Genomic DNA, 25070 nt, shown 5'->3' on the forward strand with positions numbered 1-25070 from the left:
GGGAGGCTAGTCAGTTAGTCTGGGTCTTGATTTCGGCTCAGTTAATGATCTCAGGGTCATAAGATGGACCCCTACGTTGGGATCTGCATTCAGCTGGGAGTCTGCTTGAAATTCTCTCCTCTGCTCCTCCCCACACTTGTGTGCACACGCACGCGCTCTCTCTCTCAAGTAAATCTTTATAAAAGGCAGAAATTAGTGGATGAGGGGCACCTGGGTGGCTCAGTGGGTTAAGCGTCTGCCTTCAGCTCAGGTCATGATCCCGGGGTCCTGGGATCAAGCTCCGCATCGGGCTCTCTGCTCAGTGAGGAGCCTGCTTCCTCCTCTCTCTCTGCCTGCCTCTCTGCCTGCTTGTGATCTCTGTCAAGTAAATAAATAAAATTCTTTAAAAAAAAAAAATTAGTGGATGAAAAAGCAGTACCCAAATATATGCTGGCTACAAGAAACCCACTTTAAATGTAAGGACACGGGTGCCTGGGTGGCTCAGGGGTTAAAGCCTCTGCCTTTGGTTCAGGTCATGGTCCCAGCGTGCTGGGGATTGAGCCCCACATCAGGCTCTCTGCTCAGCAGGGAGCCTGCTTCCTCCTCTCTCTCTGCCTGCCTCTCTGCCTACTTGTGATTTCTGCCTGTTAAATAAATAAAATCTTTAAAAAAAAAAAATAAATGTAAAGACACTAATAGGTTAAAAGTAAGAGGAAGGCATGAGAGGTACCATTCTAACACTAATGGGGAGAGAAGGGGAATTGCTGTAATAATATCAAATATACCGATTTCAGAGCAAAGAAAACTACCAGGTGGAGATACTTCATAATGATGAAGAGGTAATTTTGCCAAGAAGACAACGTAGATTTTCCACACCTAATAACGGAGCTACAAAACACATGGGACAAAAACTGATAGAACGGCAAAGAGAAATAGGCAAATTTGCAATTGCAGTTACTGCTCCTGGTGCCCTTTTCTTTGTAACTGGAAAGCTAGGTAAACCAAAAATTAATACTGTCGCTGTCAGCCCCTGACCTGGTTGCTGTTCACAGAGCACTCGACCCAACAGCCTTTCCAGTGCCTTCGAAATGTTTATCAAGATACATCGTTTGTCTGCATCATAATTTTTCAGACAAAAATGGAATTATGTTAGAAACCAATAAACATACTGGCAGAGTAAATCATATGCTTCCTTGTAATCCATGAGAGAGAGGAGAAATGCACAGGGAAATTGGGAAGGTTTTGCATTGGGTGAAAAACAGAATCTGTGGGATGCCAGGGAAGCTGTGCTCTAAGACAGGCTTCGCGGCGCTAAATGCCTGACTTAGACTGAGGGTTTAAAAAAGTCCCAAACACACAACTTCTACCTTAAACCAAAAAAAAAAAAAAAAAAAGAAAGAAATCCAAAAGACTGCAAAGAAAGGAAATAATTCAGATCAAAGTGGAAACTAAAGCAGAAAAGACACAAAACTGATGTAGCAAAATACTGTCTTTTTTTTTTTTTTTAACAAGGTCAATAAAATTGACAAACTTCTTGCCGGCCAGATAAGGTGGAAGAGTGAAAAGAACATAAATCACCACCATCAGGAACGGAAGAGCTGGCATCACTACGAATTACACCACCCCAAAAGGGTACTGGAAGGATGGCGTGTCAGCTGTGTGCCGGTAACCCTGCCGGCTGGAATGAGACGGCCAAATGCCTTGAAAGACAGAACCACTGCAGTTGACTCAGGGAGGTTCAAGACCTGGTCCACTCTGTCTTTGCCAAGCACATCAGAATGGTGGTTAAAATCCTTCCCACAAAGGAAAGGACAAGTCCAGACGGCCCTGCAGTCATATTCTGCCAAACATTTGAGGAACAGATGACAGCTGGTCCACACGAACCCCCAGAAAATTGAGGGGGTTCATTTTGTTCGGCTGCTATTATCCTGATAGCGAAAGCAGGCAGAGGTGGTCCAAGAAGAAATTCATAAGGAAGTGCAGATGAGCTGGAGTAATTAAAACAATTTCAGAAATGAAGAGCAAAGTTGGGAGGACGTCCCAGTGTCTGGGGCATTTGGAGCCCGAGACGTGGCATCTGTCCCAGATTGGAGGAGGCTTTTTGGAGGGGACGACACAGGGTGGACTCGGGAGCGAAGAGAACCGGTCATGTGCCTTGGAGTTTCTCTTTGCCACCCGCTGTGCCTTATGCTCTGGACCAGCCCTGAAGGGTAGGACAAGGACTGAGAGGGTGACACGGGTGGAGATGGTTAATTTGAGTTACTTTCAGGTTATGGTATATAATATTTAGTTTTTCAGAATTTTATTAACACTGCTCAATATTTTTCTTAAATGTTGGAGCCATATGAGAAGGTCACTTGTTTTCGCCCAGAGAGACAGGGACTTAGAAATACTTAAGTTTCTTTCTTTCTTTCCCTTTTTTAAAATGGCATTCCCAGTAGTTTTAAGTATTTAAATAAAAGCTGTATGGATATTCTGGGCGCCTGGGTGGCTCAGTGGGTTAAGCCACTGCCTTCGGCCCAGGTCATGATCTCAGGGTCCTGGGATCGAGTCCCGCATCGGGCTCTCTGCTGAGCAGGGAGCCTGCTTCTCTCTCTCTCTCTCTCTCTGCCTGCCTTGTGATCTCTCTCTGTCAAATAAATAAATAAAATCTTTAAAAAAAAAAAAAGCTGTATGGATATTCAAGTGGCAGAAGGGAGAAACCTGAGAGCATCTCCTCCAGGTGGGTCATCTCCACCTCATGAGCCAAGCACAGTCAGGTTGACCAGTGATGTCACGTCTCTCTGGGCCTTGGAGAAAGTGTGCGACTGGTCTGTAATCTCCCCTCTTGGGCCCCTGGCCAGCTGTGCCCCACCTGGTGCTTTGAATCTGTTTTATTTCCCCTTGACTAGCATAGTTGGGATCTGTGGGTCAGCCTCTGCTGGGAGGGTCCTGTCCTGGTACCAGCTGGGGTGCAGACAGTGTCCCCAGTGACTCTTCTGCTCCTTATTCCTGCAGGCTTTCTCCTGAAGTGATGCGTGTGTACAGAAAAGTGTGAGTGGGGCGTCTGGGGGGCTCAGTCTTCGGGCGTCTGCCTTCGGCTCAGGTCATGATCTCAGGGTCCTAGGATCGAGTTCTGTGTGGGGCTCGTTTCTCAGCAGGGAGCCTGCTTACCCCCTCTGCCTGCAGCTCCCTCTGCTTGTGAGGTCTCTCTCTCTCTCTCTCTGACAAATAAATAAAATCTTAAGAAAACAAAAACAAAAACGTGAGAGCCTGGGCATGAAGCTCCTGAGCTTTCATAAACCAACACTGGCATGAGGCGGAGGCCTTCCCTGCCTGGTTGGGAACTTGATGTGCATCTGATTGTGTTCGGCCTCGGACTGTCATCTCCCGGCGAGAGACGCCGGCATGAGCTTGGAGGGTCCGTTCTGCCGTGATGAACACTGGGCACTTTCCTGTGTGGGCTGTTGGGACTGGGGCTCAGGGAACGCTGTGTGCGGGTCTCTGCCAGCCCTTGCCACAGGCAGGGGAAGCCCTCTGTGGGGGCCGGGGTATGTGAAGGTTTGGCCAGTACTGCCCACTGTGGTCCTGATCGGGTTAGCACATCTCCCGAGGCCCTGATGAGCCTCCACGCCCTTGCCAGCACATGGTGGTTTTTCTTTCCCATTTTAGCCATTTTGGTTGGTGTAGTTAAAATACAGTTCGCCACTACACTGTGAATCGCAGACCAGTTTCCTGATGACTGTAGAGGTCGAGCTTGCTTCCATGTGTTTCTAACCATGTAGGTACTGTTTTTTTTCCTAAAGTGTGTGCTCAATTCTTTTCTCCATTTTTCTACTGGATTCTGCCTTTTTCTAGGAATGTTGTATGTGTCCTGGGTCACCTTCAACGGATGAGATAAGTGTGTGTGCTCCTACAGACACTTCCCATTCCGGACATGCCTTTTTACTCAATGGTGTCTTGACAAACAGGGGCTCTTAATTTTACTGTGGTCCATTTATTAATTTTTCTTTGTGGTCAGTGGGTTTCTGATGTCTGATTAAGATACCAGAACCTGCTGTAGGACTACAGACATTTTCTTCCACGTTTTTTCTGAGAGCCTAGTTGTTCCACTCTTCGGACGCTCGTCTCCGAGTCCATCTAGAGCAGACTTCTGTGGGTGAGCCGCGGCAGGGGTCGGGGCCTTGTCACAGGTCAGGAGAGCCTGTGCGGGGCTCGGCTGTCTGCGGACGTGTCTGTGTCCCGCCCCGCTGGGCAACTGCTGCCGTCCCCGTCCCCGTCAGAGCGGCGTACCCTGGCAGCGGCGGGGGCCGGCTGGTGAGGGGCTCTCCGCGGGCCGGGCCGTGCCTCGTGGTCAGCGGCACACGGGGCTGCACTAAGATGCTTCCGGAACGTCTGTGCTTAGAGATGTCTACTCTCTCGCAGGGTGGTGCCTTCCTGACTGACGCTGGCGGGGAGCCCCGATGAGCTGCTGACTTCTGCCCACCTGGGTCGCCAGGAGAAGCCTGCAATGTCCCAGACAAGGGATTATGAATGTGAGAGCCATGACGCCGGCGCGCAGGAGCCCCGGGCTGCAGGGTCGAGCACGAGGTGAGGAGAGGCCGTCTTCGTGGGCCGAGTAGCGGGCTGGCGGCCTGCCTTTCGGGGACGTGATGGTGGCTCGTTGACCAGCTGTGTGCTGGGGGTGTGTCGATGTCCCACCTGCTCCCAGCGGGACCGGCAGCTCTCAGCCGTGCTCTGTGCTTGCTCCTGAATCAGACGTCCTCCCGTGGAAGCCCCGTCCCCAGGGGTGGCCCCTGCTTTCCTGCCACAGACGCACCTCAGAGGGAAGGCCTTCTCGTGCGGGGCCTCGGATGACCTGCGGGCCATGACTCGACCCAAGTCCACGGGCCCACTCTGGGCATCAGTCCACGGCAAGGCCTGTTACCATAGTTCATCATTTTTATTTTTTCATATTTTTGCTTTATTTGGAAATAATTCTGTATTTACAGAAAACTTGCAGGAGCAGAAACGCGGCACTGAACACTTGTGTCCCCTGGCCCTGATTTACCCTCGTGGCATCTGTATACCTCCCCTCCCTTCACACACGGCTGCGTCTCCAAGTCTTCCAGGGCTGGAGAGACACTGCTGTGAGTGAATCTGGTGGGGGACGGGGTTGCAGGTCTCCCGTGTCCTCTGCCTCATGGTCGCTCTTTAGCCGCTGGGTCCTTCTCCCAACCCGGCTGCACACGCCCACCCTGCCCAGCTCACTGCTCGCACACACTCCTTTCCACAGCCGTCTTTTCTCTGCCTTTTGCAACATTGACACTCAGTAGTGGCCCTTTTTAAAAAAAAAATTATTTGTTATTTTTTTACAAAGATTTGATTTATTTTTCAGAGAGGGAGCGCATGCACAGACAGGGAGAGCTGCAGAGGCAGAGGGAGAAGCAGGCTCCCCGTGGAGCAGGGAGCCCGACGCGGGGCTCGATCCCAGACCCTGGGATCATGACCTGAGTTGAAGGCAGACGCTCCACTGACTGAGCTCCCTAGACGCCCCATTAGTGGTCCTTTCTCAAATGGAGAGCTAGGTTGGATTAGACGATTTCTTAGCAGAATGTGGCACGGTGATGTCTCACCCTTCTCAGAGTCTCCCTCTGCGGGCGCACGTCCACCTACCTGCTCCTCACTGGTTTGGGCTTTTTGCTTGTCTCTTACGCGGTCTTTCCTGGGGTGCGACTGACCTCCCAGCTACAGCCCCCCCCACACCTCCCAGCCAGTGCACAGCACCCATGAGAACAGGAGCCCCCTTCTTCCTGCTCGTGCTCAGATTGGTTCCTTCTCACCACAGACTCACATTTCTTTCTGCTTTGCATGGTTTATAGTCGGTTCCCGCATAGCTTCCTTGGGCACTGGCGTTGTCCTGGATTGTGCCGCTGAGCCCGGCCCCCGCGTGCCCACGACTCTCGGGTGCCCCTTCCTTCGGGCTCCAGGCCCCTCCCCTTCCACAGCCCTTTCTGCTCCCCAGAGCTTCAGCACGCTGACTCACTTGCTCATCCGGTAATGTGTCCGAAAATTGTTTGCGAGCTGCTTCCCCACGTTGGCAGACTGTACGTGACGCTGAAGAGAAGGCGGGTCTCTTCGGACCTCGCCCCGCCATGTGCGGTCTGCGCAGGCACAGGGGTACAGGGTCTCGTCCTGCTCTGGATGTGGCTCCTTCTCCCCTCTGTTGGGTCACGCTGGTCACTGCACTATGGTAGGGTCACCGTTCCCTTCATTCTCCCTTTCCTTACTGACCTCATTTGTTTTTAAACAGGAAGCCATTAACGTGCTTCCAGAAGACAAACCAGATCAGGTACATGCAGACCTCTGTGCCCCCGCATGCCTCTCGCAGGCAGTTTTCCTAGCCTCCTTCCTTGGGAGCATGGGCACCACAGTGCTGGGCCGTGTCGCCGGTGTTGCTGGAGGTTTGTCTTCAGGTGCATCCAGATGAGGGGACACAGGGTCTTAGGTGTTGGCCGCCACCTGCCCGCCATGGAGCCCTGTGTGCTACGCCAGCTGCCCACAGCCTCCCCTGGATGGCGCTCGGGGCAGGCCCGGGTCTCAGTACCACTTGGGTTTGTGTCTGATGTCAGGACTCATGGGACAGCTCGTTTTCCCATTTCTCTGTAGTACTTCTGTGGGGTTAGGGTTCAGATTTGTATGTGAAGGGTACGAGCCCCTTACGTGTAATTTATATTGCAAGTATAACGTTTTCACCGAATGTGTCCCGGAAAACAGCCTTTTACTTTATACTTTGTCAGTCTTGTCTTTTAGTGCACCTGGATTTTTAGTCGCCATTAGAAAGTCTTCCCGTCCGTTGTGGTTGTGGGGAGCTCTCGCACGGCTTAGCTCTTGTGCACAGAGGAGTGGCTCTCATGGGTGGCGCAGCTCCGATTCTCGCTCTCCAGATGCCACCCCGCTGTGTGGCACCTTCACCCTAGTCTGCAGTGTGTGTCCTGCATTGCGCGAGTCGTGGGGCTGCTTCTGCCTTTCTGTCGACCCCGCTGACCTCTGCACACATTCTTCATGGCCTGGCCTGGCTGCAGCCTGACCTAACTGAGGCCACATGGGCCTGCGGCGTCCTGGCCTGCTCTCCGCACAGCTGACTTCTTCGGCTCACGCGCCTCCTGGGGCACAGTCAGTACCTGGCAGGACACAGGGCAGCCAGCCCTGCCTCCCCCAGCACCCGTGCCCCTGGGGCCCAGGTTGTCTTCTAACACACAGGGTTCTGGAGGCCCGCGGCAGCTGCCGGCTCTGGCAGGGGAGGTGCCAGGTCCTCTCTGCCCCAGCGCTCGAGCCCACTCCCCCAAAGTTTTCATGCTAGCTGGTCTGCAACTTTAGCATCTACGTGGCACCTGGGGAGAATGGGGAACTGTGTGTGTTCTTGTCTTCTCACTTTTCTTCCTCTGGAATAATCTCTCATCCTTTCTTTCTATGAATCATTTGTCTTTTTTTTTTTTTTTTAAGATTTAATTTATTTATTTGAGAGAGAGAAAACACAAGCAGGGGGAGCAGCAGAGGGCAGAGGGAGAGGCAGACTTACTGCTGAGCTGGGAGCCCGACGCGGGGCTCCATCCCAGGACCGCGGGATCATGACCCGGGCTGAAGACAGACGCTTCACTGACTGAGCCCCCCAGGCGCCCCTGAATCATTTGTCTTAACCCTTCCAGTTTGTGGACTTGCCTTTGTATTCGGGGTAGCCATTGTGTTTGGGTCACACACGTGGAAGATTTTGTCTCAGTTTGTGCTCACACTTTTTCATATTATTTGGCTGGTTTTTGAGGAACAAACATTTTAAACTCCAACATAGTCTGTCTCACTGATTTGCTCTGTGCTTTTGTGTCTTCTCTGTCTGACTTGATACACCCTTTCCTGACTCAGGTCCTGAAGCTCCTCTAGATGTTTGAAGGTTTGAATTAGTGGGTCTCTAACTGCACAGTTCTCTGTGGAGACAGGTGACCTGGCCATGAATGTGCCCCATCCGTGCGTCTGCGTGCACAGTGAGCACACTCCTGCCGTGGCTTCCTGGTGGCTTCCGGGCCTTTGCACACCCCCTCCCGCCCTCGTCACAGGCCTTGGCCCTTCCATATGTGTGGTGGTCAGTCTGCCCCTCCCCCGAGGAGATGTCCCATTGGGCGCTGACTGGTAGTGTACCAAGACCACAGGCCCATCTGGGGGGGATCGCCAGCGGCACTGTGTGCAGCTCCTGGGGCGGCCCCTCGTTCCCCCGTGAAGATCGGGGACTCTCCTGGCCACGCTCCCAGGACTGTGTTCTTGCTGCTGTCCTGCTTTTGTCTCCTGTCCCCGTTTCCTCCTGCCCCTTCCCAAGGCATTAATGCTCCCTGCCTCCTCGGTGCTGAGTGCCGGCGCAGGAAGGGGCGTCATGGCTGCATCTCATCTGTCCCGTCGCTTCTCTGTTCCCTTCGGGGTCTCGTTCCCTTCGGGGTCTCGTCGTGCACCGAAGAGTGGGCGGTGTCGGGCTCTGCTGGTGCTCTGGCGGAGGGCCTGGGGCTGCCACAGTCATGGCTGCCGAGCCCCCCAGGGTCGTGCACCCATCTCCGCACAGCGTTGTGTCCGCCCAGGGCCTCACCCTCGGGTGGCCGTCCCGGCATGAGAGGAGCTGCTGGGGCCGCCGGGCAGGCTCGGAACGCCCACGTGCGGGTGTCCTGGCGCTCTGGGTCTTGACGAGGCAGGTTACTGGGGTGTCCCTTGGACCGAGGCCTCGAGGGGTAGACCATGGGAGGGAGGGCAGCTGTGCCCCTCCCCGTGCCCGCGGGACACAGGCGACGGAGCAGACGCAGGCCAGGCCGGTCTGGAAGTCTGATGGGACAGCAGGTGGGTCCCGGCGTGTGTGCCTGGGGCAGTGCCGGCCGAGAGCACAGAGGCCACAGGTCGTGGAGCCGGTGCTGTTCCGTCTGGTGTGCTTGAGAGGGTGTGAGGGTCGCTTCTCCCGAAGCAGAAGTGCTCGCTGTGCGCCCGGCAGTGGCGGACGTGGCAGGGCGGGCGCTTGCTGCCTTCATCCCGCTGCCGCTCACGGCTCTGCCTGGGCCCCACGCCCGCGCCTCGTTCCCCAGGTGAGCGATGCCTGAGCCCCGGCCCCGGCCCGGGTCAGGAGTGGAGCCCCTGGGCGGGGAGAGCCGAGGAGCTTGCCCTTCAGGCAGGGCTTCTGGGCCGGGCTCCGCTCAGCAGCTGCGGGCCAGGAGCCGGAGAGGGCGAGAGGACGGGCGGGCACGGCAGGCTCAGCCTCTCTTCTCTGGGAGGCTCGCGGCGCCCTCCAGCCCACCCCGCAGTTGCGCTCTTCGGCCGCCACCTGTGCTGACAGGTTCATCTGGCAGCGAGGGTGGGTTCGGTGCCTTCCAGGCCTTGGGACTTGGCGTCTTCGTGGCCACATTGGCTGGCTGTGGACAGCAGGAGAGTGACAAGACAGCAGCCGCACAAAAGGCTATTGTTCAGGGCACGAGGCCAGTCTGATGGGGTGGGAGTGTGGGACAGAGTGCTCCTCTGGAGTCTGAGGACAGGTGAGGCCCCTGCGGCATAGAGCGGGGACAGCATGGGTCCCTGAGGTGGGCAGGTGTGCATGGTGTAGGGACCGGTGCCAAGGAGGGCCTGGAGGGGGTCCCAGAGAGCCAGGTGTGCAAGGAGCCAGCGGGGACGACCTGGGGCTGAGCACTTGTGGGGTCTTGATACCCACTCGGGCTATGGCCGACTCACATTGGAGCCCAAGGTCATCCCTGCCTCTGTGCTTGTCCTGGTGGCATGTGCTCTGTCCTCAACTCCAGCCACCCTGCAGGAAGTCTCAGCCCCTCCACACCCCAGCCCCTGTCTCCCCTCTGCCTTCCCTGGGGAGCACCTCACTTTGCAGCCCCTATGCTGACCCGCTGGGCTCCCCAGAAGTGGCAACCCTTTTTCTAAATGAGATAAAATTCATGTAAAATTTGCCCTTTAACAGTGGACAGTCAGTGTTTTAGTATATTGACAAGGTTGTACAACTCTCAGCTCTGTCTGCATCTGGGACATTGTCCCCCCGCATAAAGGAACCCCGTTTCATCAGCAGCTGCCTCCACCCCCTCCCCCAGCCTGGTGTCCACTCATCTACCATCTCTCTCTGGATTTTTCTTGTCCTGACTTGACATAAATGGAATCACGCGACAGGTGGTCTTTTATCATTGGCTTCTCCCCAGAAGGTTCATGCGTGCTGTGGCGTGTTTCGGGCTCATTCCATTGCATACCTGTACCACGCGTTGTATCTGTTCATGTCTCTGTGTGTTGTGACTCATACTGCCGTGAACATTTGTGCACAGGTTTCTCTGTGGATGTGATTCTGTTTCTCTTGGGTCGGAGAAATGCTGGGAATTTCTGAAGAGCTGCCAGACCGTTCCCGAGAGCGGCTTCCCACCAGCAGAGTATGAAGGCTGCAGTCTGTTGCGTCCTCTCCAGTGCCTGCTGTGGTTTTACAAAACTGTCGAAGCCGTCCTGGTCAGAGTGGAGTCTCGTGTTTGATTTGCATTTCCCTGATGACGGATGAGGTTGAGCACCTTTGTATGTGCTCGTTGGCTCTTCGTTTATCTTCTTCGAAGAAATGCCCATTCAGATTCTTTGCCCATTTTTTTCTTTGGCTATTTGTCTTGTAAGAGTTCTTTATATATTCTGGATACAAGTCCTTGATCAGAGCCATGATCTGCAAATGCATTCTCCCATTCTGTTGCTGTCTTTCCACTTTCTTGATGGTATCGTTTGTAGCACAAAGTTTTTAATTTTTTTTTTTAAGATTTTAGTTATTTATTTGAGAGACCGCAGAAGCAGAGGGCGGGGGGGGGGGAAGCAGACACCCTGCTGAGCAGGGACACCCCCGCCCCAATGCGGGGCTCGACCTCAGGGTCATGACCCAAGCTGAAGACAGACGCTTAACCAACTGAGCCACCCAGGAGCCACAAAAGTTTTTAATTTCGATCAAGTCCAATTTAACCTGTTTTTCTTTTGGTGCTCGTTTTTAGTGTCAGGTGTAAGAATCCAGGGCCAGATCCAGGATCATGAAGATACACCCCCGTGTTTTCTTCTCAGTTTTGTAGGGGCCGCTCTTACATTTAGGCCTTTGATCCATATTGAGTTCACTCTCGTATGTGGTGTGAGGTAGGGGTCCAGCTCCCTTTCGCATGTGGACGTGCAGCTGCAAAGACTGTCCTTTCCCCAGTTAGTGGGTCTGGCACCCTTGTGGTAAGAGTCTGGAGGGCAGAGAATGTGCTTGGTCCCTCTTGTGTCCCTTCCACCTGGTAGACTGCCTGGCACATGTTTGACACTCAAGAAGTTCTTCCAGGAAGTACTTGAACACGTCGTCGTCTGCAGGCGAACCTGTCCGAGAACTGACAAAGGCGAGAAGGGTCTTTCACGCTGACTTTGGTGCAGGCCACCCAGCACAGCGAGGGCGCCACGGGCCAGGCTGCCACCCTCAGGTGTCTGCACCATCGTCTTAGCCCAGATGTCGTGTCCTCGTGCCTCTGTCACCAAGCAGCTCCTTTTCACTAACTCACCTCAGGTGCTGCTGCCACTGTGTCGCAGCGTCCCAGCCCCTCCTGGCAGCAGAGCCCCCCAGGGGCAATTGGGTCGGTCTCTTGTCACATGCCCGGTGACTGAGCGTCCTCGCACTGTGCAGTCCCTCTGTCCGAGTGCTGCGCGCAGACAGCACGAACCCCAGTGGTGAGGTGCGTTTTCTCTAGTCCGCACAAAGTTCCTGTCCCCAGCGTGCTCAGGGAGGGTCTGGGTGGGGGAGGTGACCACAGCCCCAGGCCAGCTCTGCTGTGTCTCCTCCCTCCTCTGTGCAGGGATCCATGTCCTGTGTGCGTTCTCTGCCCCGGTGCCCCGAGGGTCTTGGTTCAATGCTGTACCCCAGGGGTGACCAGAACATTCTTCTGAAAAACCGGGGATTCTACCCACGCACACATAGGAGTGCGCCAGAAAGGGAACAGATGCTGTTCTCTGTTTAGAAAGAATTATCACTGTTAAATTCGCTTGAAAGTGCCTCTTTAGGGCTTAGAATGTTCAGCTCAGTGCTTTCTCAGCTTCTGTGCCAGAACAGGCCTTCCTTTGGGAGTGTCTGGACTTGGTTCTGGTCGAATCCAGCTCCGGGAGCCAGGATAGAGGGGCAGCAGAGCTGTGTGAGGAGGTGGGATGCAGCCCCCCCCCCAACTTAGGGCAGCTGCCGGTGGGGCAAGGCCACGCCTTGTTCATGCAGAGGGCGCCGGCGCTGAGCACTTGGCTGACCCTCTGTTCCCACCTCCAGCAGCATTTTGCCCACCTGGGGGCCTGTGCCCTGCCCCCTGTGGGCCTGCTCCTCTCCCGGCTTCTTAGGCCCCCCTTCCATCTCTTCTTGCTGGGTGTTAGCCCCCGGGGAACACCCAGCCTGGCCTTCCAGAAGTCTCCATCCTTGTTCCCTATAGACGGGGCTGAGTGAGGTCACGCCAGCCCTGCCCAGAGCCTTTCTCGTGCCTTCTCTTGCACTCGAGCAGGACCCGTAGCTCCTGCCCTGGCCTCTAGGCCTCTGCCTCCAGGCACCTTCTTGGGGTCCCCCTCTGTCCTTCCCTTCTTTCTCTGCTGCAGGCAGAGAGCCCTTGGTCAGCCAGCCGGTCTTCGACGCTTCCACAGGTCTCTTTCATGTTTGCATGTTCTGTGGCCCTTGTGCACCAGTGAGTACTGGGTGTCGTCCGCTGACATCCCAGTGTTTGCCAGCTCGGAGAGAGGAGGTCCCCGTGGAAGGGGCTCTGTGGGTGGAGGTGCAGGGGCTGGCTGGGCTGTGAGGAGAGCCTGGCCAGATCAGGAGGCTGAGAGCGGAAGCTGAGAGTTTGCTGGGAGTGTGTGCCAGTCCTGCGACAGCTCAAGCGGGCGAGGGTTTCACAGGTTTTGAACTGGCTCCATCCTCGGGGAGGGGAATGGCCAGCTGGCCGCCGGCCGGGTGATCCAAGTTGGTGAAGGCCGTGGGGGCAGAAGTAAGGGGCTCGATGCTATGTCAGGACACCCCCACGGCAGGGAAGAGGGCCGCCCTGTGCATTTGCGTCTGGGTGGGGAGGCAGGGTTGGCTCCACTCGGTGCTGTGACCGTGGGGAAGCACACTGCCCCGTGAGCAGGAAGGTGATGGTCGTGGAGGATGGTCCTGCGGGGGCAGCCCTGGAGATGAGGAGGGGACTCCTAACCTGCCTTGTGCAGGCGCTTGCCTTGCACCGTGGTTTATGGTAAGAAGCTGCATGTGACCTCAGGGGCCCCACGGATGCCCACACCTGGACAGCACCGCTGACAGGCCTGCTTCCTGGCCTCACACTCTGCGACATTCTCTGCTTCTCTGCTAGCCTTGCTCCCTCATGCTTTCTTGTCCCCAGGACACCCTGTTCTCCTTCCACGGGACGACTGGCATGTGGTGGATGGTGGTTGCAGGCAGTCGCTTAGCCCCCATGGCCTCCCCCGAGAGCAGCCCAGTCTGACTGCGGGCGGGGAGAGGTGGGAAGGCTGCGGCGTGCAGAGGGAGTGGCTCGTCTGCACACCATGTGCCGCTTCTCCCTGGGCCAGGTGCCCAGGGTGTCGTGGTTGGGGGCCGAGGCTCAGGCAGTGACAGCCCGAGAAGCAGAGGTTCCCTGAAGGGGTTTTGGGGTCCTGCAGGCCTGTGGAAGGGGCATCAGCCAGTCTCCCGTGGTGTGAAATGATGGGAGCGTGGCAGAGGGATTGGTTTGGGTGAGGGGCGAAGCGTGTACGCATGGAGGGTCTCGAGGGGGAGCTGCACCCTCAGAGTTCTCTGTGAGGCCGTGCACGGGACGTCCGCGGAGAGGAGGCAAGAGGGTGAGGTGAGGCCTGGAAGCGCCGAGCATTCTGCCGCATCCTGTGCACAGTTTGGTGAGGGCCGGGGTGGACCCTGCCGAGCTTCTCTTCTCGCCATGGTGCACACCCTCCCTCTTGTTGGGTTTCTTCCGCTAATGCTTAGCAGTCCTGTCACAGGCACAGAGAGGGACCTCAGACGAGTTGGACCCAGAGAATAAACACATAAGGAAATGGGGGGCATCAGGAGTGAGACCCAAAAAATGCCAACATTGGAATTATCTGTGTTTAAAGATCTATGAGGCAGGGCACCTGGCTGGCTCCAGCAGTGGAGTGTGTGGCTTCTCATCTCGAGGTTGTGAGTTTGAGCCCTGCATAAAAACTAAAATAAAATCTTGGGGCGCCTGGGTGGCTCAGTCATTCAGCATTTGCCTTCTGCTCAGGTCATGATCCCATGCAGGGATCGAGCCCTGAGTCGGGCTCCCTGCACAGCAGGAAGCCTGCTTCTCCATGTGCCCTCTGCTGCTCTCCCCCTGCTTGTGTGCTCTCTGTCTCTTTCTTTTTCCAATAAATAATTTTTTAAAAAGTCTTAAAAACGATTATACAAAATAGACTGTGTTTCTACCTACCAGCACCAAAGAATTTATAAAGTCAACAATGCAAATATTGAACACCATGAGGCAGGCTGGGGTGAGGGACAGGAGTGTTGCTGTGAACAGCTCCAGGGAGAGCAAGTCGGGGTCCCCTGGACAGTCAGGCGCCCTCCTGGGACCCAGCGTCCCGCCACTGCAGGCTTCTGCGTCCTCTGCTCTTGGATAAGGGTTGGCACAGCTTGGTTGCGAGAGATGGTTCCAGATGGCAAAAAACTGTCAGCAGAATTGATTAGAAACATGTGACCCAGGTGCCTAACTGGCTCTGTCGCTGGAGCATGAAACTCTTGATCTTGGGGTCATGAGTCTGAGCCCACTTGGGTGCAGAGGTTACACACATACACACACACACAGACTAAGACAAACCAAAACAAAATACCATGTCAAGGGTTTACCCGGGCAGCGCTGGGGGCCTGCGGCTTGAGCGGGCAGACAGCAGCGGCGTCAGTGGCAAGTGAAAGAAACAAAACACACAAAAAAATTAGTTTTATTGGGTAAATATATGATTAAAAAATAGACACACTGAAATGAATTTGTTTAGGTATCTTCCAAGACGGTAGAACTTTAATGGCAAGGAAGGCGTTGCCTTCCAGGTCAGGACAGTGGTGTCTTTAGGGCGAACAGAGGTGTGTTGTGGGCATGTCTCTGATGCTGCCTTGTTTTATTTCTTGGTGAGTGTCGGCACACCAGTGTTGGATCATAATTGCTCATTAAACTTATTTCTAGGGGCGCCTGGGTGGCTCAGTGGGTTAAGCCGCTGCCTTCGGCTCAGGTCATGATCTCAGGGTCCTGGGATCGAGTCCCGCATCGGGTTCTCTGCTCCGCAGAGATCCTGCTTCCCTCTCTCTCTCTCTCTCTGCCTGCCTCTCCATCTACTTGTGATCTCTCTCTGTCAAATAAATAAATAAAATCTTAAAAAAAAATAAATAAACTTATTTCTAAGTCCTATACATTTCTCTGTATACGTTATAGGTCATGATTTTTTTTTTTTTTTTTTTTTTTTTTTAGATTTTATTTATTTATCTGACAGAGACACAGCGAGAGAGGGAACACATGCATGGGGGTGTGGGAAAGGGAGAAGCAGAGAGCCCGATGCAGGGCCTGATCCCAGAACCCTGGAATCATGACCTGAGCTGAAGGCAGAGGCTTAACCCACTGAGCCCCCCAGGTGCCCCATGGTTTTGTCTTTTAAAAGCTTAAACAGTGTATGTGTGTGAAGCCTGGGAATAAGTCTGACAAAAGGTGTACACAGCCTTTAACGGAGACCTGGACGAGTGGGTACGCCATGGTTTGGGTGGAACGTGCGTGCGATCCTCCTGGGGTAGACAGCAGAGTCTGCAGGGAAGGGTGAGCAGCCAAGACACCCATGAGGAGGAAGCCAAGTGGGACTCTGGGTTGTCTGCAGCGTCCTGGGGAGGACGACAGGGTGCTGCGCAGGTTCATACTGACCCACAGAGCTGGTGGCTCGCTCAGACATGGGTCTGTTGTGGACAGAGGGGTGCCGTGTGCAGACCGTCCTGAGAGGCCCAGTGATCTGCGTGAGGAAAATGAAATTTCATACAGTCAACGAAGGGCCAGATACAGAAACGACTTCAAGAGGAGGCAAACCTGTAAAGCTGTGACAGGTCCATTTCAGAGAGGAGTTTTGACTTAGAATAGGGAAGAGTTTTTAAACAGGGTACAAAGAGGAGAAATCAGGGAAGAAAAGCAAAGATGTATGAGTTCAACATTAAAATCAAGACTTTCCACCAAAAAAGCAGAAGGCACCATGGGGTGAAAACACTTGTGAAACTTGGAAAACAGGGAAGGTGGGAAGGAGAAAAAGTACAGGTTTCCTGCTGCCCGCACTGTGACTGGTCTGACGTGGGGAGCACCCGAGACAAGGTCCTGGCGAGGAGGCGCGGAGGCGGGGCAGGTCCTCAGTGGGAGAGGCCAGAGATGTCACGCGGGTTCCTGAAGCGGCTCCCCATGAGGCCCATCCTCACCATGGAGGGGGGGGCACGGCTGATGGTGGGGTGCTGCCGTGGCCGCGGCTGCACACTCCTGCCAGGCTCGAGCACGGTGCCCTGAGCGGATCTCTGCCTGTGTCCTGTGGGCAATAACAGTGTCGCTTTAACTGTTCTGTTCACGTGAAGCCGTTTCTGTTCCAGGCTGAGTGTTTCCCCCGTGCTGTGCGTGTTGATGGCGCGTGGAGGCGGGGCCTTTGGGGGGGACGAGATGTTGAGGGTGGAACCCCGTGATGGGACCGGCACCCCAGGAGAGCACGCCGCCCCGTCTGCTGTCTGTGTGAGGGCGCAGGGACCAGCACTGCCTGCTGTCGGAACAGTTCTCACCAGAACCCAGCCAGCACCTTGAACTCCCACATCCGCTTCTGGACTGCAAACAAGAAACGTCTATTGTTTATAAACTGCCCAGTCTGCCGTGTTCTGTTAGAGCAGCCTTGATGGCCTAAGACTGTTTCAAAACGAAAAGTTAAAACTTTGAAGGTGAAAGGGGGTGATCAGTAGTGTCCAGTGGCCCAGTTCCATTGAGGACTGAGGAGTGCGGTTGTGGGGGCCCCCACTGGCCCCCTCAGAGAGGTCAGGGTGTGGCCTGTGGCCCAGGCAGGTGGGGAGGGCTGCGGGGGAGGAAAAGGGTCGCTCTGTGCCGAGTCCCGGGGGCTATGGGACAGGACTCACCCCACCGTCCACTGGCTTCCTCCTAGCCCCTGACCCCGACTCCCCCACCCCCTCACTGCCTGGCACCCACAGGACGCCTCTGCCAGCATCCAGACGGCTGCTGTTTATCCTCGGGTCAGACAGAACAGCCCACACTGTGGCCTTGCCACCTTCCCTGCCTGCTCCTGGCTCCTCTTGGCTTCCCAGGCGAGGTCCAGCTGGGAGAGATGTCTGCTTACTCCTCCCCACGCTCTCTCTCACGAAACCTGCTGCTCGAGAATTTGCCTGCACCGCCTGGCCCTTCTCGGGGTCGGTGGGCCCCGTAGGCAGGTCCTGTACCCCGTCCTGCCGTGCTCCCTTCTCTCCCTGCCCCCCCGCCTCCTGCACTCTCCATGGTTCCACATGCCGCCACTGTCCCTCTGCTGTCTGCCCACACAGGGGCACCCTGTCCCACAGACTGGGTGCACGTGGTGTCCATCCACCTGGCCTTGCTGTGCTGTGCCGGGTGCCCACGTCCAGGTGCTGGTTGAGACAGACCCAGGACTCACCCAGCCTTCCTCACCGGCTTTTGGAAGCATCTGTTGACCCCAAAGGAGGCCCCAGAGCCTCCGAGCTGCTCGGAGCGGACAGCAAGTAATGGGGCTGGTCCTTCTCCCTCCAGCGCAGGGCATCTGGCCTTGAAGAGGTTGGCTCTCAGAGGCCAGCGCTGTGATGCTGATGGGAGTGCCCATCATGCGGTTCCCGAACAGTAGAAGGGCTGACAGACACAGAGCCCCCACACTGCACAGCCGTCTGCGGCATTTCAAGGGTTGTTATTATGTGGAAACTTGAGAGCAGAATAAAAATATGCTACATGTCAGCCAGACACACCCTGATATCAGATATATTGACATTAAAAGTGGCTTGTTCTGAATAGCTGTAGTTTTCATTACGGAACAGTGGGACGAGGTGCCTGGCTGACGTGGTTGGTTGGGCACTGGGTCATGGTCTCAGCGTCATGAGATCCAGCCCTGTGTGGGGCTCTACGGTCAGTGAGGAACCTGCTTGGGATTCTCCCTCTCCCTCTGCCCTTCTCGCCCACTCAGGCTCTCTCTGTATCTCTCTCTAAAATACATGAATAAAATCTTCAAAAGCAAACAGTGTCCTTAAGGCGGGGGACACTCTGGGAGCCCCAGGGAGAACATGGATCCAGAGCACAAGTCACACCCCAGCCCGGCCGGGCTTCTCAGCTGGGCCCAGTGTAAAGATGGGGCATCCATTCCTGCTGCAGGTGGATGGCCAGTGGTGGCCCGTGGTGGCCAGGCCAACTGAGAGCAGCCAGGGCCCCCTGCCGGACGCAGCCAAGCTGTGCGCAGTTTCCTCTGAGGACAGGGAGCTAGAGCCTTGGAGGCCAGCGGGGAGGTGCTTGGCCAAGTGTCCGTGGAGAGCTTCCGGTCAATAACAAGCTTCTGGAGGGTCAGGGGCCTCAGTCTGGCTTGGTGCTCTGGTGTGAGGGACGGCAGATGGGGGACAGGGTCTACAAACACCGCCCTCTGCAGCGGCCGGGGCACGCGGGGCACAGCACGTGGCGGACAGGCCCCATGCCCCGGGTGGGCAGTGGGCTGGCGGTTGGAGACAGCTTCCTTGTCCCAGGCCAGGCTGCGGGCGCCCCTTATTCTGAGGCCGGCACCCGAGCCTGCTAACGCTCCTCTTGCTCTTCCTCAGGCTGGAGTGGGTGGAGATCATCGAGCCACGCACCCGTGAGCGCATGTACGCCAACCTGGTCACCGGTGAGTGTGTGTGGGACCCGCCCGCCGGCGTCCGTATCAAGCGCACCAGCGAGAACCAGTGGTGGGAACTGTTTGACCCCAACACATCCCGCTTCTACTACTACAACGCCAGCACCCAGCGCACCGTGTGGCACCGGCCGCAGGACTGCGACATCATCCCCCTCGCCAAGCTGCAGACCCTGAAGCAGAACACCGAGTCCCCCCGCGCCTCAGCGGAGAATAGCCCCGGGAGGGCCAGCAGCGTCAGCCGTGAGGGCAGCACCAGCTCGTCCCTGGAGCCTGAGCTGGACGCTGGCGAGAAGGCACAGGAGCCTTTGGGGAGGGCCAGCCGGCAGGCCGCCTTTGGGGCTCTGAAGGAGGAGAGCGGCAGGTAAGGCGGGCAGGTGGCCCCGGGCATGCCTGCCGGTGGGCGGTGGGAGGGGTTGCAGTGAGCCTCATGACAGCAGTTGCCTGTACTGGCTCCCATCCTTGCCCTCCAGACTCCCTCGCTGCCATTTGGCAAGAGCCTGTGCTGGTGATAAGGGAGGCCGGGATCTGCCCCCCTGCTGGGCAGCATCTGGGCTCACCTTTCCCAGGCAGGGCTGTTGGGAGGCACCTGGGGCGGGAGGTTTTCTGGCTTGTGACCATGAAATCATTTGGTTCTGTCCACTGTAGGAGGCATGGATGTGGGCTTAGGACCCACTGGAGGCAGACTCCCAGAAGCACCCTGTACCCCAGTGCCCACACCTGACTGGCACGGCTCTGGGCCCAGTGCTCAGGGAGCCCAATCCAGCAGGATTGGCTGGTCAGGAAGGTGCTAGGACAGTATGCCCTGGGGACAGGAGGAGACAAGAAGACCGGGAGGATGGAGGGACACGATAATTGGCCTCGGAGGCCAGGCAGGGTGGTAAGGATGGGGTGTGAGTGGAGATGCTGGATTTCACTCGGGGACAGTGGGAAGCACAAAGTGATCTAACGTGGTTGATGCTGCAGGTCCATTTCGTTCCCGTGAAGGGGGCATCCAAGGGGCCCAGGATGGAAATGGGTGGTTGGCGCCATTGGTGGGAGCTGGACCCGCTGTTCTGCGTCGAACAGTTGGATGGGCATACTGGAAGGTTTGGGGTGCTGTGGGGGGCTGGACAGCCAGCTCTGGCGCTCCTGAGTGGGATGAGGAAGGTGGGGCATGTCCATGGGTCAGATCAGTGGGAATGCTGGCACTGGGGAGGCAGAAATCTCCTTCTTTCCTCCTGGGATTCTTCCGGCTGGGTTTGGAATTAAATTGACATAAATCAGATTAACAGGAGGAAGAGAACAGTTTTATTTCATGCATAGAAGTCCAGTAATGAGGGGCGCCTGGGTGGCTCAGTGGGTTAAAGCCTCTGCCTTCGGCTCAGGTCATGATCCCAGGGTCCTGGGATCGAGCCCCACATCGGGCTCTCTGCTCAGCGGGGAGCCTGCTTCCTCCTCTCTCTCTCTGCCTGCCTCTCTGCCTACTTGTAATCTCTGTCTGTCAAATAAATAAATAAAATCTTAAAAAAAAAAAAAAAAGAAGTCCAGTAATGAAATTGAGACCCCAAGAAATGGCCAACACAGGTAGTTTTTATATTTTTTAGACAAGGAGACAGTGAATTGGTGAGGAATCGGCAGGATAAAGAGAGCAGACCTTTGGGAGCTTTATTTAGGAGGAACTTTGCGCAGAGTCTGGACTGAGGTGCTGTTAACAAGGTCTCTTTGTCCAGCTCGCTCAGTGAGGAAGCACCTAACTCTGGTGAGAAGGGAGACTCTTTTTTTCTTTTCTTTTTTTTTTTAAGATTTTTATGTATTTATTTAACTGACAGAGACAGTGAGGGAGGGAACACAAGCAGGGGCAGCAGCAGAGGGAGAAGCAGGCTCCCTTCTGAGCAGAGCCCGATGTGGTACTCGATCCCAGGACCCCGGGATCATGACCTGAGCCGAAGGCAGACGCTTAATGACTGAGCCCCCCAGGCGCCCGAGAAGTGTGTCTTTTTACCTCCCGTCCAGGGAGGGTGTTCTCCACGTGGGAGGGTTACTTCAGCTTTCAGGGGACAGAGCGGGGTATGACCTTGCACCAGTGGTTTCCCAAGTGGCTTCTGTGCAAAATACTCAGTTTGCTGTGGTGACACATCTTGGGGCGGCCTGCCCTGGGCCTCTACCTTGGACTCTCCGCAGAGGTCAGAAGCCAAAGAGGCGGTGGCCGGGTGGAACTAAGCAGACGCTGGAGGGTCTCCCCCAGAAAGTGGCACTTCCCCTGGTGAGGTTGAGGAGCTCCCGGGGTGAGCACCCAGGAGAAAGCAAATGGGTGTGGGCTCTGCCTCTGGCTCCCTGTGGGGCCCCTGCTGTGCCCCTGACGAGCGGCCCTCCCGCACTTCCGCTGTCGGTCAGCTTCCGCAGCCTCTGGGCTCGCCACACAGAGTCTCTGTTTCATTGGGGTGTGATGATTTTGAATTCTTTATCCTATTGGTTGCTGACTCATCTCTGTAATTAGGTGGAGAGATTGGATTCTTTTTAGGGTTCTGTTGGCAGATGTGTCTGTCGCCCCCTCTCTCCGGCAGCCCTTCTCTGCTCTGTGCTGTGCTGCCCAGGGCGGGACTGTCCTCTTCCGGAGCCTCGCATGTTCTGTGGGGATGTGGGGTTACTGCATCAGCTCCGGGTCAAGATTTCCAGCACAAGTCCTGTTTGGATTTGGGTTAGAATTGTGCTGAGTTTGTGGGTCAGCTCAGGGGAAATGGGCATCTCTGTTACGTTGTCTTTTCCCACGATAAGATGGCGTGCGTTAGCACTTCTCTCCGCAAAGGACTTGCGTATATATTTTTTAAAGATTTATTTATTTATTTAACAGACAGAGACCACAAGTAGGCAGAGAGGCAGGCAGAGAGAGAGGGGGAAGCAGACTCCCCGCTGAGCAGAGAGCCCCATGCGGGACTCGATCCCAGGACCCTGAGATCATGACCTGGGCAGGAGGCAGAGACTTAACCCACTGAGCCCCCCAGGCACCCCTTGGACTTGCATATTTTTAAGGCTTATTTCCAGGGGCTGTATCTACTTTATATCCCTTCCTAAAGTCCTGTCTTCTGATCTTTCCTGTTAACATGCACATCGACTCTTATGTTTCAGTCTTGTTTCTGCCATGTTTGCTGGGCTCCTGCCGATCTAGCCCCAGTGCCTGGACTTGTCCCAGGGCCGAGCCTGCGTGCCTGCTGTCCTGATGATGTGGTGACATTGTCAGGCACAGGAAGTACCCCCTTCTGTTGTCAGGCTTTTGTGAATGGATGTACCGTTTTATTAAGTATATTTGCTAAGTCTATTGATATTGGTGTTGTAGGTTGGCCTGTGACCCCCCGAGATTGGCTGAAGTCCTAACCCCAGGAGCTCAGCATGGGAACTTACTTGGAAATAGGGCTCTTGCAGATGTGATGAGTGAGGTTACACTGGAGAGGGTGGGTCTTAACCAGGTAGGACTGATGTCCTCGTAAGAACAGAGACACAAGGAGAAGACCGATGACAACGGAGGCAGAGATAGAGCGATGTGTCCACAAGCCCTGGGATGCCCAGGACTGCCAGCTCCACCAGCCGCTGAAGAAAGGCCTGGGACAGTTGTCCCCCAGAGCCTCCAGAAGGAGCCAGCCCCGCCCACAGCTGGAGCTTGGACTTCTGTCCTCTGGAGCAGGGACATTCCTGCAATTGGCATTTAATTCTGTGTTCCTTGCATTCCTAAAATACTTGTTCTGTGTGCTTTTCAAAATAGAGATTGCTAACTTTTTTTAAAGATTTTATTTATTTGAGAGAGAGAGAGCGTGAGTGTGAGGGAGGGGCAAGGGAAGGGGGAGAGAGAGCAAGCTCATGCACACATTGGGGAGGGGCAGAGGGAGCGGGAGAAGCAGGCTCCCCACTGAGCAGGGAGCCCAGTGTGAGACTCGATAGGACCCTGTGATCATGACCTGAGCTGAAACCCAGAGTCTGACACCCAACTGACTGAGCCACCCAGGCACCCCAAATATTTTGTGGTTTTAATTATGGTTTCTTCTTTGACTGATTTGTAACTTATAAGTGTCCTAATTTCTAAAACTATGGGTTATTTTTCATTCTTGTTCTTCATTTTGGTCAGAATTTCATTTTGGTAATTTCATTTTGGTCAGAAAACATGGGGGGGTGGTTTTTGTTAGTATTGTTTTTGAGATTTGCTTTGTGGCTTAAATCCTGAATTTTGTAAATGGTTTTGTGAATATTTAAAAAATAATTTCTTGGGGCGCCTGGGTGGCTCAGTGGGTTGGGCCGCTGCCTTCGGCTCAGGTCATGATCTCGGAGTCCTGGGATCGAGCCCCACATCGGGCTCTTTGCTCAGCAGGGAGCCTGCTTCCTCCTCTCTTTCTGCCTGCCTCTCTGCCTGCTTGTGATCTCTCTCTGTCAAATAAATAAATAAAAAATCTTAAAAAAAAAATAAATAAATAAAAATAAAAAATAATTTCTTACCCCTGTTTGTTAGGCCTAAGGTTCTCTGTGTGTTGGTAAGGTCAGATCTGTTGTTATCAGTCAAGTTTCTTACTGATTTTTTGTCTGCCTGGTGTGTCACTCCTGAAGAGGTCGAGTCTCCTGGATTGTTAGGATTCATCTGTTTCTCCTTTTCATCTGTCCGGCACTGCTGCTTCTGTGTTGGAGTTGTGGGTTGGTCACACGTGAATTTGGGACTGTTAGGTTTTCCTTGGGAATTAACTGCTTTTGTCATCAAGTAGTTGTCCTGTTTCCCCTCTCGTTGCCTTGAAGTCGGTTTGATATCACGTAACACTGCTGCTTCCACCTCTGAACATGTCTCCCCAAACTACAGTCCTTTCCTTGTACTTTGGGTGTGTTTCTTATAAATAATTGATAGCTGTTGGGTTTACTGGTTGCCAGTTCTGGACACCTGTCTCTGGGTTGGCAGGACACTTGCTGTTCTTTCTCCTTAGATCACTGCCCCAGCAAAGGGATTGGTTGATGGTCTCTGTGTCCTTTGAGGCACACACTCTTCTCTGCTGCCCTCTCCTACGGTTGTCCACATGCTGCTCACACGCCGTGCACCTGGCATGTGTCTTGCGGTCCACATGTGCTCTCGTCATGTGTGGGTCCTAGGTTGGGGTGCTGCTTTTCCGACTGTGGGGTGGCCCTGCGGCTCCACTACCAGGGGTCTGGGTGACGGTCCTGGGGTCTGTGCGGATGCCAGAGGGTCCCAGCACCAGACTTTATTGGAGGGGGGTCTTGCTGGCCCATTCATTTTCATTTCTTCTTTGCCTCTGAGGTTCAGTCTCTCTTCATGAGCTTGTTCACCATTTGTTGCTTACATTTTTTTATTCATTTTCCCACTGGAGTTGCAGGTTTATTTTCTGTGTAGTTTGCAGGAGTTCCTTGTATGTTGCTAATATCAATTCCTCATTGATCCTCGTAGATGTTATGGCTTCTTGTCCTCTGTCACCTGACTGCTTACTGGGCCCTTTGTCTTTGATTTTTCATGCAGCCACGTTGATCAGTCTTTTGTCCTTGTGGTTTATGCTTTTAATATTTTGTTTAAAAAGTTCTTCCTTGGCCTACACCCGTTCCCTTGCATGTCCTGCCTTCACCTTACAGTTTTTTGTTTTGTTTAAATATATTTATTTATGGACAGAGAGATCATAAGCAGGCAGAGAGGCAGCCAGAGAGAGAGGTGTAGGCAGGCTCCCCGCTGAGCAGAGAGCCGGACACGGGGCTCCATCCCAGGACCCTGAGATCACGACCTGAGCCAAAGGCAGAGGCTTAACCCGCTGAGCCACCCAGGCGCCCCCACCTTACAGTTTTATTTTCACACTGAGGCCTGAATCTGTCTGGGGCTACTTTACTAGGGCACTAGGAAGGATTTGCTCTTCATCTTCTCAGCTGTCCCCTCTGCCCTGGCCATGCTGGTGCCCTCGTGTCTGCTCGCAGCGGCCGGGCCCCTGGAAGCCCTCTGGTCTTCGGGGGTCGTGTGCTGCCCTCCATCAGTGAGATGCTGCAGGAGGTCCAGGCGGCGTTCCCAGGGGACTCTGACTTGGGTTTTGGGGGGCGCCCACCCTGCCGGGCTGCTGGTCCCCTGTGAGTGCAGGGCCGCTCCAGTGGCCTGCGGTCGTCAGTCCCCAACCCTTCGTGTTCCTTGTGGCGGAGCGAGAGTAAGTACCACGCGCCCGCAGACGCTGTGGGTCCGACCGTGGAGACGCCCCGCAGAGCGGTAACTCGCA

At 54.9% G+C, this 25070-nt stretch overlaps 1 protein-coding gene across 5 annotated transcripts in view; it reads left to right on the forward strand.

The window, feature by feature from the left end:
* The window catches only part of ARHGAP39 (Rho GTPase activating protein 39), a 95628-nt gene that overhangs the window by 36525 nt on the left and 34033 nt on the right, over window positions 1–25070 (forward strand). For 3 of the 5 annotated variants that reach the window (XM_047724167.1, XM_047724166.1, XM_047724168.1), the window contains exons 2-3: window positions 4384–4548; window positions 18785–19219. In XM_047724167.1, the coding sequence (XP_047580123.1) occupies window positions 4469–4548; window positions 18785–19219 (515 nt within the window). In that variant the 5' untranslated portion in view covers window positions 4384–4468. Of the gene's footprint in view, window positions 1–4383; window positions 4549–6246; window positions 6424–18784; window positions 19220–25070 lie in introns of those variants that run through there. The other 2 variants (XM_047724165.1, XM_047724164.1) reach the window with 2 other exon arrangements.

This window comes from Lutra lutra, chromosome 4, assembly GCF_902655055.1.
Source record: "Lutra lutra chromosome 4, mLutLut1.2, whole genome shotgun sequence".
Taxonomy (NCBI): Eukaryota; Metazoa; Chordata; class Mammalia; order Carnivora; family Mustelidae; genus Lutra; species Lutra lutra.